Genomic DNA, 12,516 nt, shown 5'->3' on the forward strand with positions numbered 1-12,516 from the left:
ATTCTAAGAACTAGTGAAATTACGCTATTTTGATTTTCAAAGCTAAATGTTATGGGATTCATCTTCCCTGTATGGGCTCCTGTGCCTGGGGTGCCTGGTGCGAGGGTCTGTTTCTTGTCCCTCTCCATATCTGGGGCATCCCTCCCTCGCATGAATGGTCTTGTGGTCCATTTAGCTTCCAACCAGGTCTCTACCTTTCCTGTCCTCTTCGGTGTGGACTCTAATCTACATTTAGCTGTGGAGAGTCTCTTCTGCCCTGTTCTATTTTTAAAGCATTTATAAACAGTGTTTTTAATTTATCTTCTTGCTAGGTCATTATTAGTTTATAGAAAGGCAGCAGATTTCTGTATATTGATTTTGTATCCTTCAGCTTTTACTGAATTCATTTATTAGAATGGTATTTTTGCTCTTTAGAATTTTCTATATAGAATAGTATGTCGTCTACAAATACTGACGGTTCTACCTCTTGCTTACCAATTTGGATGTCTTTTATTTACTATATGATCATTATGGCTCAGATTTCTGTACTGTGTTGAGTAAACACGGTGAGAGCAGATGTCCTTGTCCTGTTCCTGATCTTAGAGGAAAAGCCTTCAGCTTTTCATTATTGGGTATGAGGTTAGCTGTGGGTTTGGGCTTTTATTATGTTGAAGCATATATACCCACTTTGTTGAGAGTTGTTACCATGAACATGTGTTGAGTTTTGTCATATGTTTTTTCCTGTATTTATTGAGACCATGATTTTGAATCCTTCATTTTGTTAATGTGTATCATCACATTGATTTGCAGATACTGAACTATCCTTGTATCCCTGGAATAAATCTTTTGATCTTGGTGAGTAATCCTATTAGTGTTTTGTTCAATTTGGTTTGCTAATATTTTGTTGAGGATTTTTGCATTCGTGTTAATTAGGGATAATTTTGGCCTATAATTATCTTTTTTTTTTTTTTTCCTGTAGTGTCTTCATCTGGTTTTGGTATCAGTAATGCTGGCCTCATAAAAAGAATTTGGCAGTTCCTCTTTAATTTTTTACAGTAATTGAAAAGGATAGGTATTAACTCTTTATATGTTTAGCTTCACCTGTGAGGCCATTAGATCCTGGACTTTTATTTGTTGGGAGGTTTGGTTTTGTTTTTGTTTTTTTGAGAGAGTGAGAGAGCACAAGTGAGGGAGGGGCAGAGAGGGGGAGAGAGAGAATCCCAGACAGGCTCTGTGCTGTCAGTATGCTTAACCAGCTGAGCCACCCAGGAGCTTTTTGATTACTCAATTTTATAACTAGTAATTATTTTGTTCAGATTGTCTATTCTTGATTTAGTTTTAGAAGACTGTACATTCCTAATATTTTGTCCATTTCTTCTAGCTTGTCCAGTTGGCATATAATTTTTTGTAGTAGTCTCATATATAATAATCCTTTGTATTTCTGTGGTGTCAATTGTAACTTCTCTTTCATGTCTGATTTTATGTTTGAGTCCTCTTTTTCTCTTGATGTGACTATAAAGGTTTATCAATTTTTTCAAGAACCAGCACTTGATTTCATTGTTTGTTTCTTTGTTTTGTGGTCTCTATTTCATTTGTTTCCACTCTGATCTTCATTATTTCATTCCTTCTAGTTAACTTTGGGATTGTTTGTTCTTTTTCTGGTTCCTTTAGGTCTAAGATTAGATTGTGTCAGATTTTTCTTGTTTCTTGAGGTAGACCCTCGATCACTATAAATTTCCCTGTTAGAACTCCTTTTTCTGTGTCTCAAAGATTTTGGAACATTGTATTGTTATTTTTATTTGTCTCAAGGTATTTTTCAATTTCCTCTTTGGTATCTTCATTGACCCATTTGTTGTTTAGTACCATGTTGTTTAGCGTCTGTGTATTTGTGGTTTTCTAATTTTTTCTTTTGATTGCTACCTGTTGTGATCTGAAGGGAGTGTTGTGGCCTGAAGTGAGTCTCTTGGCATCATATGGAGGGATTTTTTTTTTTTAAATCATTATTTCAGTTACCCTATGTCTTTTGATTGGAGCATTTAGTCCATTGACATTTTTTTATTTTTTAGGGAGAGAGAGAGAGCTAGAGAGAGTGAGAATCTTAGGCTCCACGCTCAATGCAGAGCCTGACATAGGGCTCAATCCCACAACCCTGGGGTCATGACTGAACTGAAATCAAGAGTCAGACACTCAGCCAACTGAGCCACCCAGGCACCCCTAGTCCACTTACATTTAAAGTAATTACAGGGGCGCCTGGGTGGCTCAGTCGGTTAAGCGTCCGACCTTCAGCTCAGGTCAGGATCTTGTGGTCTGTGAGTTCAAGCCCCGCGTCGGGCTCTGGGCTGATGGCTCAGAGCCTGGAGCCTGCTTCCGATTCTGTGTCTCCCTCTCTCTCTGCCCCTCCCCTGTTCATGCTCTCTTTCTGTCTCAAAAATAAATAAACGTTAAAAAAAAAATAATAATAATTACAGTGGGGTGCCTGGGTGGCTCAGTGGGTCGAGCTACTAGCAGACTTCGACTCACGTCATGATCTCACGGTTCATGGGTTTGAGCCCCACATCAGGCTCTGCCAACAGCTCGGAGCCTGGAGCCTGCTTCAGATTTTGTGTCTTCCTCTCTCTTTCTGCCCCTCCCCAACTCACTCTCAAAAAGAAACATTAAAAAAAAATTAATTACTGGTAAGTACCTACATTTGCCCTTGAACAAGGTCCTGTTCTGACATGCAGTTGCTGACCCCCATGCAGTTGAAAATCCACATACAACTGCCCCCAAAATTAATAGCTGACTGTTGACCAGAAGCCTTGCTAGGGAACATAAACAGTTGATTAACACGTATTTTGTATATGTATTACATACTGTATTGTTTAAGTTCGGGAAAAGAAAATACTAAGATCATAAGGAACAGAAAATATTTACAGTATTGTGTTTATTGAAAACCATGAACAGTTCAAACCCATGTTGTTTAAGGTCAGATGTACTTACTGCCTTTTTAATTGTTTTCTGGTTGTTCCTTTTCTCTTGCTCTCTTGTGTTTGATAATTTTTAGTATTATGCTTAGATTCCTTTGTATTTTTTGTGTGTCTGTTACAGATTTATGGTGAGTATCATGAGGTTCTTACATAACAATGTATTATAGTACTCTAAGTTGATGGTCACTTAAGTTTGAACACATTCTAAAACATTACATTTTTACTGCCCTCCCCTTCCACATTTGATATATTTGGTTTCATATTTTACATTTTTTTATTTTGTGTATCCCTTAACTAATAATTATAGATATAATAGATTTTACTACTTTTGTCTTTTAACCCTATAAGTGATTGGTTTACTATATTTACTGTGTGTTTACTTTGACCAGGGAAATATTTTCTTTACTAGTTTTCTTCTAGTTATGTCCTTTTATTTAAAAAAAAATTTTTTGGGGGGGCGCCTGGGTGGCGCAGTCGGTTAAGCGTCCGACTTCAGCCAGGTCACGATCTCGCGGTCCTTGAGTTCGAGCCCCGCGTCAGGCTCTGGGCTAATGGCTCAGAGCCTGGAGCCTGTTTCCGATTCTGTGTCTCCCTCTCTCTGTGCCCCTTCCCCGTTCATGCTCTGTCTCTCTCTGTCCCAAAAATAAATAAACTTTGAAAAAAAAAAATTAAAAAAAAAATTAAAAAAAAATTTTTTTTAACGTTTGTTATTGAGAGGGAAACAGAGCATAAGCAGGGGAGGGGCAGAGAGAGGGAGACATAGAATCCGAAGGAGGCTCCAGGCTCAGCTGTCAGCACAGAGCCTGACTTGGGGCTGGAACTCACAGACTGAGAGATCGTGACCTGAGCCGAAGTCAGTTGCCTAACTGACACAGAGCCACTCAGGCGCCCCTAGTTATGTCCTTTTAAACAAGTCCCTTTAACATAATCTTTTAAGGCTGATTTAGTGGTGATCAGCTCTAAGTTTTGTTTAGGAAACTCTTTATGTCTCTATGATAGTCTTGATAGGTATTCTCAGCTGTAGGTTTTTTACTTTCAGTACTGTAAATAGATCATGCCATTCTTTTCTAGCCCACAGTTTCTGCTGAAAACTCAGTTGATAGCATTGTGCGGGTTTCCTTTGTATGTTATTAGTTGCTTTTCTCTTGCAGCTTTTAAGGTTTTTTTTTTTTGTTTTGTTTTTTTAATATTTCTTCATTTTTGAGATAGGGAGGGCAAGTGGGGGAGGGGCAGAGAGAGTAAATAATCCCAAGCAGTCTCCACACTGTCAGCATGGAGCCTGACATGGGGCTCGAATCCACAAACTGTGAGATCATGGCCTGAACTGAAATCAAGAGTTGGATGCCTAATCAACTCTATGCCCTGGTTTTCTTTAATTTTTGACATTGTAATTACAGTTGACCCTTGAACAATGCAGGGGTTAAGGGCACCAATTCCCTGTGCAGTTGAAAATCTGCATATAACTTTTGACTCCCCCAAAACTGAACTACTAATAGCCTACTGTTGACCAGATGCCTTACAACAAGGAGCTGAACACATTTTCTAGGTTACATATATTACACACTGTATTCTTACAGTAAAGCTAGAGAAAAAATTAATAAAATCAGAAAATACAGTACTGTATTATAAAGAATAAAAATACACATATAAGTAGATTTGTGTTGTACAGGAGCCATCTGTATGTGTCTTAGTGTGGATCTCTTTGGATTCATCTTGTTTAGGCCTCTCTGTGCTTCCTGGTCCTGGATGTCTTTTTCCTTCCCTAGTTTGTCAAAGTTATCACCTATTCTTCAGATAAGTTTTCTGTCCCTTTTTCTCTTCTCTTCTGTCCTAGGATGCTTGTAATGCAAATATTGTATGCTTGATGTTGTCCCAGAGGTCCTTTAATCTGTCATTTAAAGAAGATTTTTTGGGGGGCACCTGGGTGGCTCAGTTGGTTAAGCATCTGACTCTTCGGCTCAGGTCAGGATCTCACAGTTTGTGAGTTTGAGCCCCACATGGGGCTCTGTGCTGACAGTGTGGAGCCTGCTTAGGATTCTGTCTCCCTCTCCTTCTGCCCCTCTGCTGCTCATACTCTCTCAAATTGAAATTTTTTTTTTTTTTTTTTTTTTTTTTTGCCGTTCAGCTTGATTTCTAATACCCTGTGCTCCAGATTCATTTTTCTGTATCTTCTAATTCTGTATTTCTAATTCTGTAATTCTAATTCTAATTTCATTTGTTATTGTATTCTTCAGGTCTGATTGGTTTTTTTTTTTTTATCTTCTCTTTGTTGAAGTACTCCCTGAACTCAAGTCCAGTAGGGGCACCTGGGTGGCTCAGTCAGTTCAGCGTCCAACTTTGGCTCAGGTGATGATCTCATGGTTTGTGGGTTTGAGCCCCATATCGGGCTCTGTGCTTACAGCTCACAGCCTGGAGCCTGCTTCAGATTTCTGTCTCTCCGTCTCTGCCCTTCCCCTGCTCACATTCTGTCTCTCAAAAATAAATAAATGTAGGGGCGCCTGGGTGGCGCAGTCGGTTAAGCGTCTGACTTCAGCCAGGTCACGATCTCGCGGTCCGTGAGTTTGAGCCCCGCGTTGGGCTCTGGGCTGATGGCTCAGAGCCTGGAGCCTGTTTCCGATTCTGTGTCTCCCTCTCTCTCTGCCCCTCCCCTGTTCATGCTCTGTCTCTCTCTGTCCCAAAAATAAATAAACGTTGAAAAAAAAATCTTTTAAAAATAAATAAATAAATGTAAAAATGAATTCAAGTCCAGTGAACATCTTTATGACTATTACTCTGAACCCTTTTATTAGGTAGATGGCTTATCTCTGGTTCTTTTGTTTGGAACATACTCCTCTCATTTTGTCTGACTCTGTATGAGGTCAGCTGCGGCAGGTCTGGAAGGTAGCGGCCTTATGTAGGAGGCGTCCTATGGGGGCAGCAGTGCTGTCTCCCCTGGTCACCAGAATCAGGTGCCCTAGCTGTGTCCCCTGTGTGGGCTGTGTGTGCTGGGGAGTGGGGCTAGCCTCTGGTGAGACTGGCTGTGAGGTTTGGCCACAGCTGCAGTGAATACTGTGGTGGGCATGGCTCCACCCTGTGCCGTGGTACAGGGGTTGTTGTGCCCGTTGGGAAGGTGGGTCCGAAGGGTAATGTCTAGGCCATGCTGGTGGTGCCAGCAAAGTAGATGAAAAGTGTCACATCTGCCACCCACCAGCCTCGGTCCAAGTAGGCTAAAAGATGGGAGTCTTCCATTCCCAGAAAAAATTCTTACAGATTGTTGCCCCTCCAGCACATGCCCTAAACTGAGTAAATAACCCAGGCACTTTCAATCTGCTGCCTCTTGAGTGGGCTCTTTTGAGAGTAGAGCCTCGGTTTCCTATAACCTTCTGGAGTGAAGCTCCATAGATTTTCACAGCTAGATATCATGGGAGCGCATCTTCCTCGTGCATATGCCAAGGTAGGGGGTACTCAGGGAGGGGACTGACCCTCCACACTTATGGGTGATATCCCCTCCCTCTTCTGGGTCACTGCACCAGGGATTTGCCTCCTGGCCACATCTCTGCCTCCTGTCCTTCTCAGCGCAGTTTTTTCTTTGTACCTTTGGCTGTGTAAGAGCTGTTCGGCTAGTCTTTGGGTCGTTCTCAGAGGGAGTTGCACTTGGTATAGCTGCACCATTGGTGTGTTTTTGCGAGCAGCTGAGCTCAGAACCTCCTTACTCTGCCATCTTCCTGGGAGTCCCAGTGGATGCACTGAGGGTCCCTGCGCACACCATGTGCCTCCTCCTCACCTGTGCCGTCCTGCTGTGCGCCTGTGCCACCACACCTGCATCTGTGGTGTTGGCTACAGCTAGGTGTATACCTATATATCCTGAGTCCAGTTGAGCTGCTTGTGATAGATAAAGGTTGAGCCATCTACCTTTCATAAATTATGACAGGGTAGGCAACATTCAATTCCAGACTTGAGGGAAAGTGGCTCTTTAAAAGTAGACTCCTTTTCAAGGTTTCTTCTATTTGAAAAAAACAAAAGCAAAAACAAAAAAAAACCCAGACACACAGAGATGTTACTTGGATTCTTCTGTTTCTCCATAAATGCCAATCTGAAGGCCACTTCTGCAAAGAAACACTAGAACAGTGCTCTACTCTGAACAAGATTGGATTTTGCTCTGACACTTCCCAGTTCTTCAATGTCACAATCATCTGGGTAGAGGCCAAAGCTTAAACCAATTTGTGTGCGTAAAAATAAAAAAAGCAAAGCAGGTCTTTCTGAACTTGGCTTCACAGTCCCAGAGTTAGGTCCTTGTTTGCAGAGGGAGCCTGAGGGCCAGCTCAGTCAGATGACCCATATCTGGGTGTTTGCTTCGTTTCTTGATGTATTCCAGAGTTTTCACCTAGGAGGAAAAAGATCAGTATCCTTTTGGTTCAGCTAGGCACCAACAAATCAACCATATTGTGAGCTGATGCTGTCTTACAGCTAAAGTCTTTTGAAGCATAAAGGAGGGGAAGAAACCAAAAAAGTGTTAAAGTAAAACTTCTTAGTTTACAATTTGCTTATAAAATCAGATTTTGGGGGGCGCCTGGGTGGCGCAGTCGGTTAAGCGTCCGACTTCAGCCAGGTCACGATCTCGCGGTCCGTGAGTTCGAGCCCCGCGTCAGGGTCTGGGCTGATGGCTCGGAGCCTGGAGCCTGTTTCCGATTCTGTGTCTCCCTCTCTCTCTGCCCCTCCCCTGTTCATGCTCTGTCTCTCTCTGTCCCAAAAATAAATAAAAAACGTTGAAAAAAAAAAATTAAAAAAAAAAAATAAATAAAATCAGATTTTGGTATGACCAGGAATAGCTGCTATTTCTATATAGGTCTTTTTGTTTTCATTTTGAGAGGGCACAAACAGGGGAGAGGTGGAGAGAGAGAGAGGGGGACAGAGGATCCAAAGGGGCTCTGCGCTGAGAGCAGAGAGCGTGACGCGAGGCTCAAAGTCACAAACCATGAGATTATGACCTGAGCTGAAACTTAACGCTTAACTGAGCCACCAGGCACCCTGTTATTCAGAGGGAATAAAAGGAAGATGAGCACTGATGTGGTATTGAAGCCAGCTGTGCTTTGGCCAGTGGGTTTGTGTCGCTCACCAGGACCCCCATGCTCCCAGAGCCTCACCATGGTCCTGGTGTCTGCACAGCCGTGCCTCTGTGCCAGGTGCCACAGGTTGACAGAGAGTTGGTTGAGTCTGTTGTTGCGCAGGTCCCCGTGGGCCAAGATGCTATTAAAGAAGGAAAGGCCCAACGAGCTCTGGCGCTTCAGGGCCTGAAATAGAAGAGAGAGATCAGGATCAGGCAGTGGGGCACAGGCGGGGGCCCCGCGTGGACATCAGCTCTACCTTGGATCTTCTGGAGGGGCTGCTTAATCTCTGAGTCCCGCCTTCATCTGTAGGACAGGAAGGTAATGCCAGCTCACAGGGTGAGGACCGAATGAGATGATGCATATAAAGCCCTTTGCCCTGTGCCTCCATGGGCATTTATTACTCAAGTACAGATGAAAATGAAAAGTCTAAAATAAGTCTTTCAGTTGTGTCCTCAAGCCACCCAAAGTGCAGTCACTACCCAGTAACCAAAGGGCAGAAACAAAGGCCAAATGACAACAGCTCCCCAAGAGCAACAGCCAGGCCCAGCTTTTATAAGAACCATTCTATACTTTGATTCCAAATCTAGCCTCTCTTAATCTGATTACAAGTACCTAAATAAGAAAAAGTCTAACCCAAATGTTAAAGGAGACCAGACCTGAATCCCAGCTTTGCATGGTACAAGACAAAAAGAGAAAGTCAATCTCCAAAATGCAACAACAGTCCTAGGAGAAAAGATACAAGTTCTGAAAGGTAAACAGAGGCATATGGAAAGCCAAATAAATAGGGGGTGCTGACAGGAGCCAAGTTCACTCATGTATCCATGTGGACCCTGGACGGTTGATGACCTGGGCCCTTGCTGAATGCCCTTGGCTCACACTGCAGAACATCACTGGGCCCAGAGCCTCATTCATCTGCTTTGCTCCCTGGCGGCTAATGGGAATGGAGCCCTTACAGGGGACCAGGTATTCTGCTCTGTGCTTTACAGAGCTCATCAGAGTTACCTACACAGCGGATCTTTGTGGGAGGCATACTTCTAACCAGCTGCATGAAGCACATGTTTAGCACTGTCTCTCAGGAATCCCAACCCCTGGTTATTTAAGCATCATGCTAGGTGCTGGGGTGAAGGGACTTAGCAGGTGTAAAGTTATGGACTGACTTTACAGAGTCCTGGATTACCTGGGTGGGCCCAATTGAATCACTTGAGCCCTAAAGAGAGAAATTTCTGAGAGACAAGTCGGCAGAAGGAGGGAGACTGGAGATCAGAAGCATTTGACCACCATTAATGGGTCTCAAGAGGGAAGAAGAGGGGCCAAAAGCCAAAAAAACAGCTTCTAGAAGCTAAGAACCTCTAGCCAAGAGCCAGCAAAGAAACAGGACTTCAGTCCTACAACTGCATGGAACTCAAGTCTGCCAACACCCTAAAATAAGCTGGTCAGTCAACATCTTGATTTTGACCTTGTAAAATCCAGCCAGCGCCAACTCAAACTATGAAATAATGAGTGTTTTAAGCTGTTGAGTTTGTGCCAATTTTCTTAAGGCTGCAGTAGGAACCCAGTCCACTCCCATTGTTGTAGAGGCCTCCAAGTTCAGAAAGCTTTGGGGAATTTGCTCACAGATGACAGTGCAGAGGTCCAGTTGTCCCACTCCAGCTGATAAGATATTCCCATAGACTCAGTGCTGGCATCACATTAGGAATCCAGACTCTGAAGAGGCTAAGAGTTGCCTCTGTCGACTACTCTAGGTGGACAAAACCAACCTACTAATCATGCATCTGTCCATCATTTCACAAATATTCATGGGGCCTGGACTCTGCTAACTGCTGAACCAACTTAACCCCTCCTGCCATCCTCTCCCAAGTGAGAATTTAAAATATCTTGGTGGAGGAAAAAAATAATGACCAAGGAGCAGCACAGCTGGGTGACAGTGGCTGAATGGCAAGGAAGAGACACCCCCCACCCCCCATTGAGTCTGCTTTGGCAACAGCCTGGACCAGGTGACAGTCCTAGAAGCTGAGCTGACTCAACATCACAGTCAAAGAGTGGGGTCATCCTGTGCAGGGCCCAAGCCTGCAGGCACAGGGAACTCCTGACTGCCTGCTTTGGGGTCTTTAATCTAATGAGACAATACAGTTCTACCCCAACCGGGAACCTGGGCAGAGATAACCATTCATTGAGTTCCAGCCCAACCTTCTTGCCTTTTAAAACTGGCCCTGGTCTGATGCTGGGACTACAAGAGTACACCCTTTCTGCTTACAAGAGGAAGCTAAAAGAAAATTCTATTTCAAATACAACTAAAAGAGTCATCCCTGAGAGAGGCCCTTGAACCACATTTCATTGAAGTGGGAGAGGTTTTTTTTAAACAAGAGAGACCATATCTAACAAGTGGCTATTTTTCCATTCTGGATCTTCCCAGTAAACATTTTACCCTAAAAAGCTCAATCGACATGTGGTTTAAGTGCATAGCCCCTTAAAAGTGAAATTATTAGAGACAGATCTGAGGGACGAGAAGTCATGCCAGCCAACAAGCAAAGACCCAGAAAACCACAAACACATTATGAGAGGACCAAATCAGGCCTTGAGCCCCCCTCCTCTTCTCCACGGTTTTAAATAGAAAAGAGCTTTTCATTCTTTGCCTATGAGAAATGTCATTTCCAGGAAGCTCCATGGGTCTGGCATGATTCCCAGCTTCACCACACCCAAATAAACAACTTCATACTCAGGAGTAAAATGGCCAACTCCATGTGGATTAAGGGGACAATTTTGGAAGTAGGTCTGCTACCAGCAACGAGAGATGGGATACTCAGGACTGGCATCAATCAGCATTGGGGTTTTTCAACAGCATGAAGCTTCACTCTCCACTAGGTAGAAGAATCTGACCCCTTTTTCCCAGAGACCAGACTCAAGAGGATCCCATCTCCAGGGATCCTGCCATGACACGGTTGTCTGTGCTGAATTTTACACTGCACTGTTAAAAGGATGATCTGTTCCATTTTAGCTCGATCCACCCATACTTTTCTAATAAACGTGCATATATAGAAGGACATTTTCATTTAATGTCCCTGGTATTTATGGGGAGTTAAAACGTTCTTTTGAAAAATTCCAACTTTGCTGTTTTCTCAGAACCCTGATTCAGAGTCATTATCACCATCAATGCTCCCTCCTTCAAGAGAAAAAGAGACATAAACATTAAATTACAGCACTGTCCCCTCCCACTCCCTTAGCTGCGAGTATACATTCTAAGACACCCTAGTAAATGTCTGGAACCACAGACAGTACCGAGCTTTATATATACTGCTTTTTCCTATACATACATACCTATGGCAGTTTATAAATTAGGCACAGTAAGAAATTAACAAAGTAGAATTCTATAATAAAAGTTATGTTAATGTGGTCTTCAAAATATTGTACCGTACTCGCTCTTCTTAGGATGTAAGGTGATAAAATGCCTACATGAGATGAGGTGAATGATGTAGTGTTAGGCTACTACCAGCATTCTAATGAGATGCCAGGAGGAGGATAATTTGCTTGTGGATCGTAGTTGAAACCAGGTACCAGCAACTGCATGATGGGGCAGGGAGGTGGGAGGACGATGACCAGACATAACTACATATTTATATATATATAGTTCTCAGGTTTATTTTTATTGTGAGCTTGGGGTTTTTCTAGGCTATAGTCGTTTATGCTGTTGGTGGCCACCTGTGATTAAACCCAGCCTGTTGCATCAAGTTGAAGAAATGTATTTATTTTCAAGCCATGTGGCAAATTTTTCTTGAGTGTAAGCTGTTAAACACATACCATTGCTGTGAGGGCCCTGGGTTTTAAAAATCAGGAAAAGGTACTAAGAAGAATTTTTCACGGCAGAGGAGCAGAGGGGGACCTGACTAGTGAAGCAAGTGGAAGCTGAAGGTGAAGGACTCCACTCTGTGGGGTAGAAAGAGCTCTCGCCTGAAAACCACCTATTTGTGCAAAGGAAAGCTGGGTCTTTAACCCTAAGAGTGTTTGAAAAAGGCCTCTTCTAATACTCACTGGTTTGATAAACCAGTTTCTCTGAAGAAACTGGGGTTCTGATTCTGCCCCTTGCCCAGACAGCCAGGCGCCCTCAATGTGTTAACTTCTCCAGAGTTCCGTAGCCCTGTGTCCAGAAGGGTCCCCAGGTTGGCGGGACACCCCCAAAGTACACTCCCTCCCTAGAGAAGGCACTGTGACCAACTCTGGACCCAGGGCAGCAGTTCTGTATTTTCCTTCTGCCTCTTGGACTGCTAACCCTAAGGCTGGCCCTGAACTTGGCAGGGGCTGCTGGAGAATGGAGTCCAGAAAAAATACCTCTCTCTCTAGCACCTGCTTGAACACCCTGGGGATGATGGGAACCCAGAACACAGATGTATGTCACACATGCGTACACCCACAGCTGTGTAATATTCTGGTGGTCTTCTGGTGGGGCAGGGGGTAAGGGCAATGGTGGTGTTTTATATAGCCCTGGAAAT

General features: G+C 43.4%; 1 protein-coding gene across 3 annotated transcripts in view; it reads right to left on the minus strand.

The window, feature by feature from the left end:
- Positions 1–6,977: 6,977 nt before the first annotated feature.
- The window catches only part of VPS35L (VPS35 endosomal protein sorting factor like), a 117,873-nt gene continuing 112,334 nt past the window's right edge, over positions 6,978–12,516 (minus strand). For all 3 annotated transcript variants that reach the window (XM_047838329.1, XM_047838328.1, XM_047838327.1), the window contains 2 exons: positions 8,069–8,215; positions 6,978–7,308 (listed from right to left, as the gene is read on the minus strand). In XM_047838329.1, coding sequence (XP_047694285.1) covers positions 7,210–7,308; positions 8,069–8,215 — 246 coding nt within the window. In that variant the 3' untranslated portion in view covers positions 6,978–7,209. The remainder of the gene's footprint in view (positions 7,309–8,068; positions 8,216–12,516) is intronic.

The sequence above is a fragment of the Prionailurus viverrinus genome, chromosome E3 (assembly GCF_022837055.1).
Source record: "Prionailurus viverrinus isolate Anna chromosome E3, UM_Priviv_1.0, whole genome shotgun sequence".
In the NCBI taxonomy this organism is placed as follows: Eukaryota; Metazoa; Chordata; class Mammalia; order Carnivora; family Felidae; genus Prionailurus; species Prionailurus viverrinus.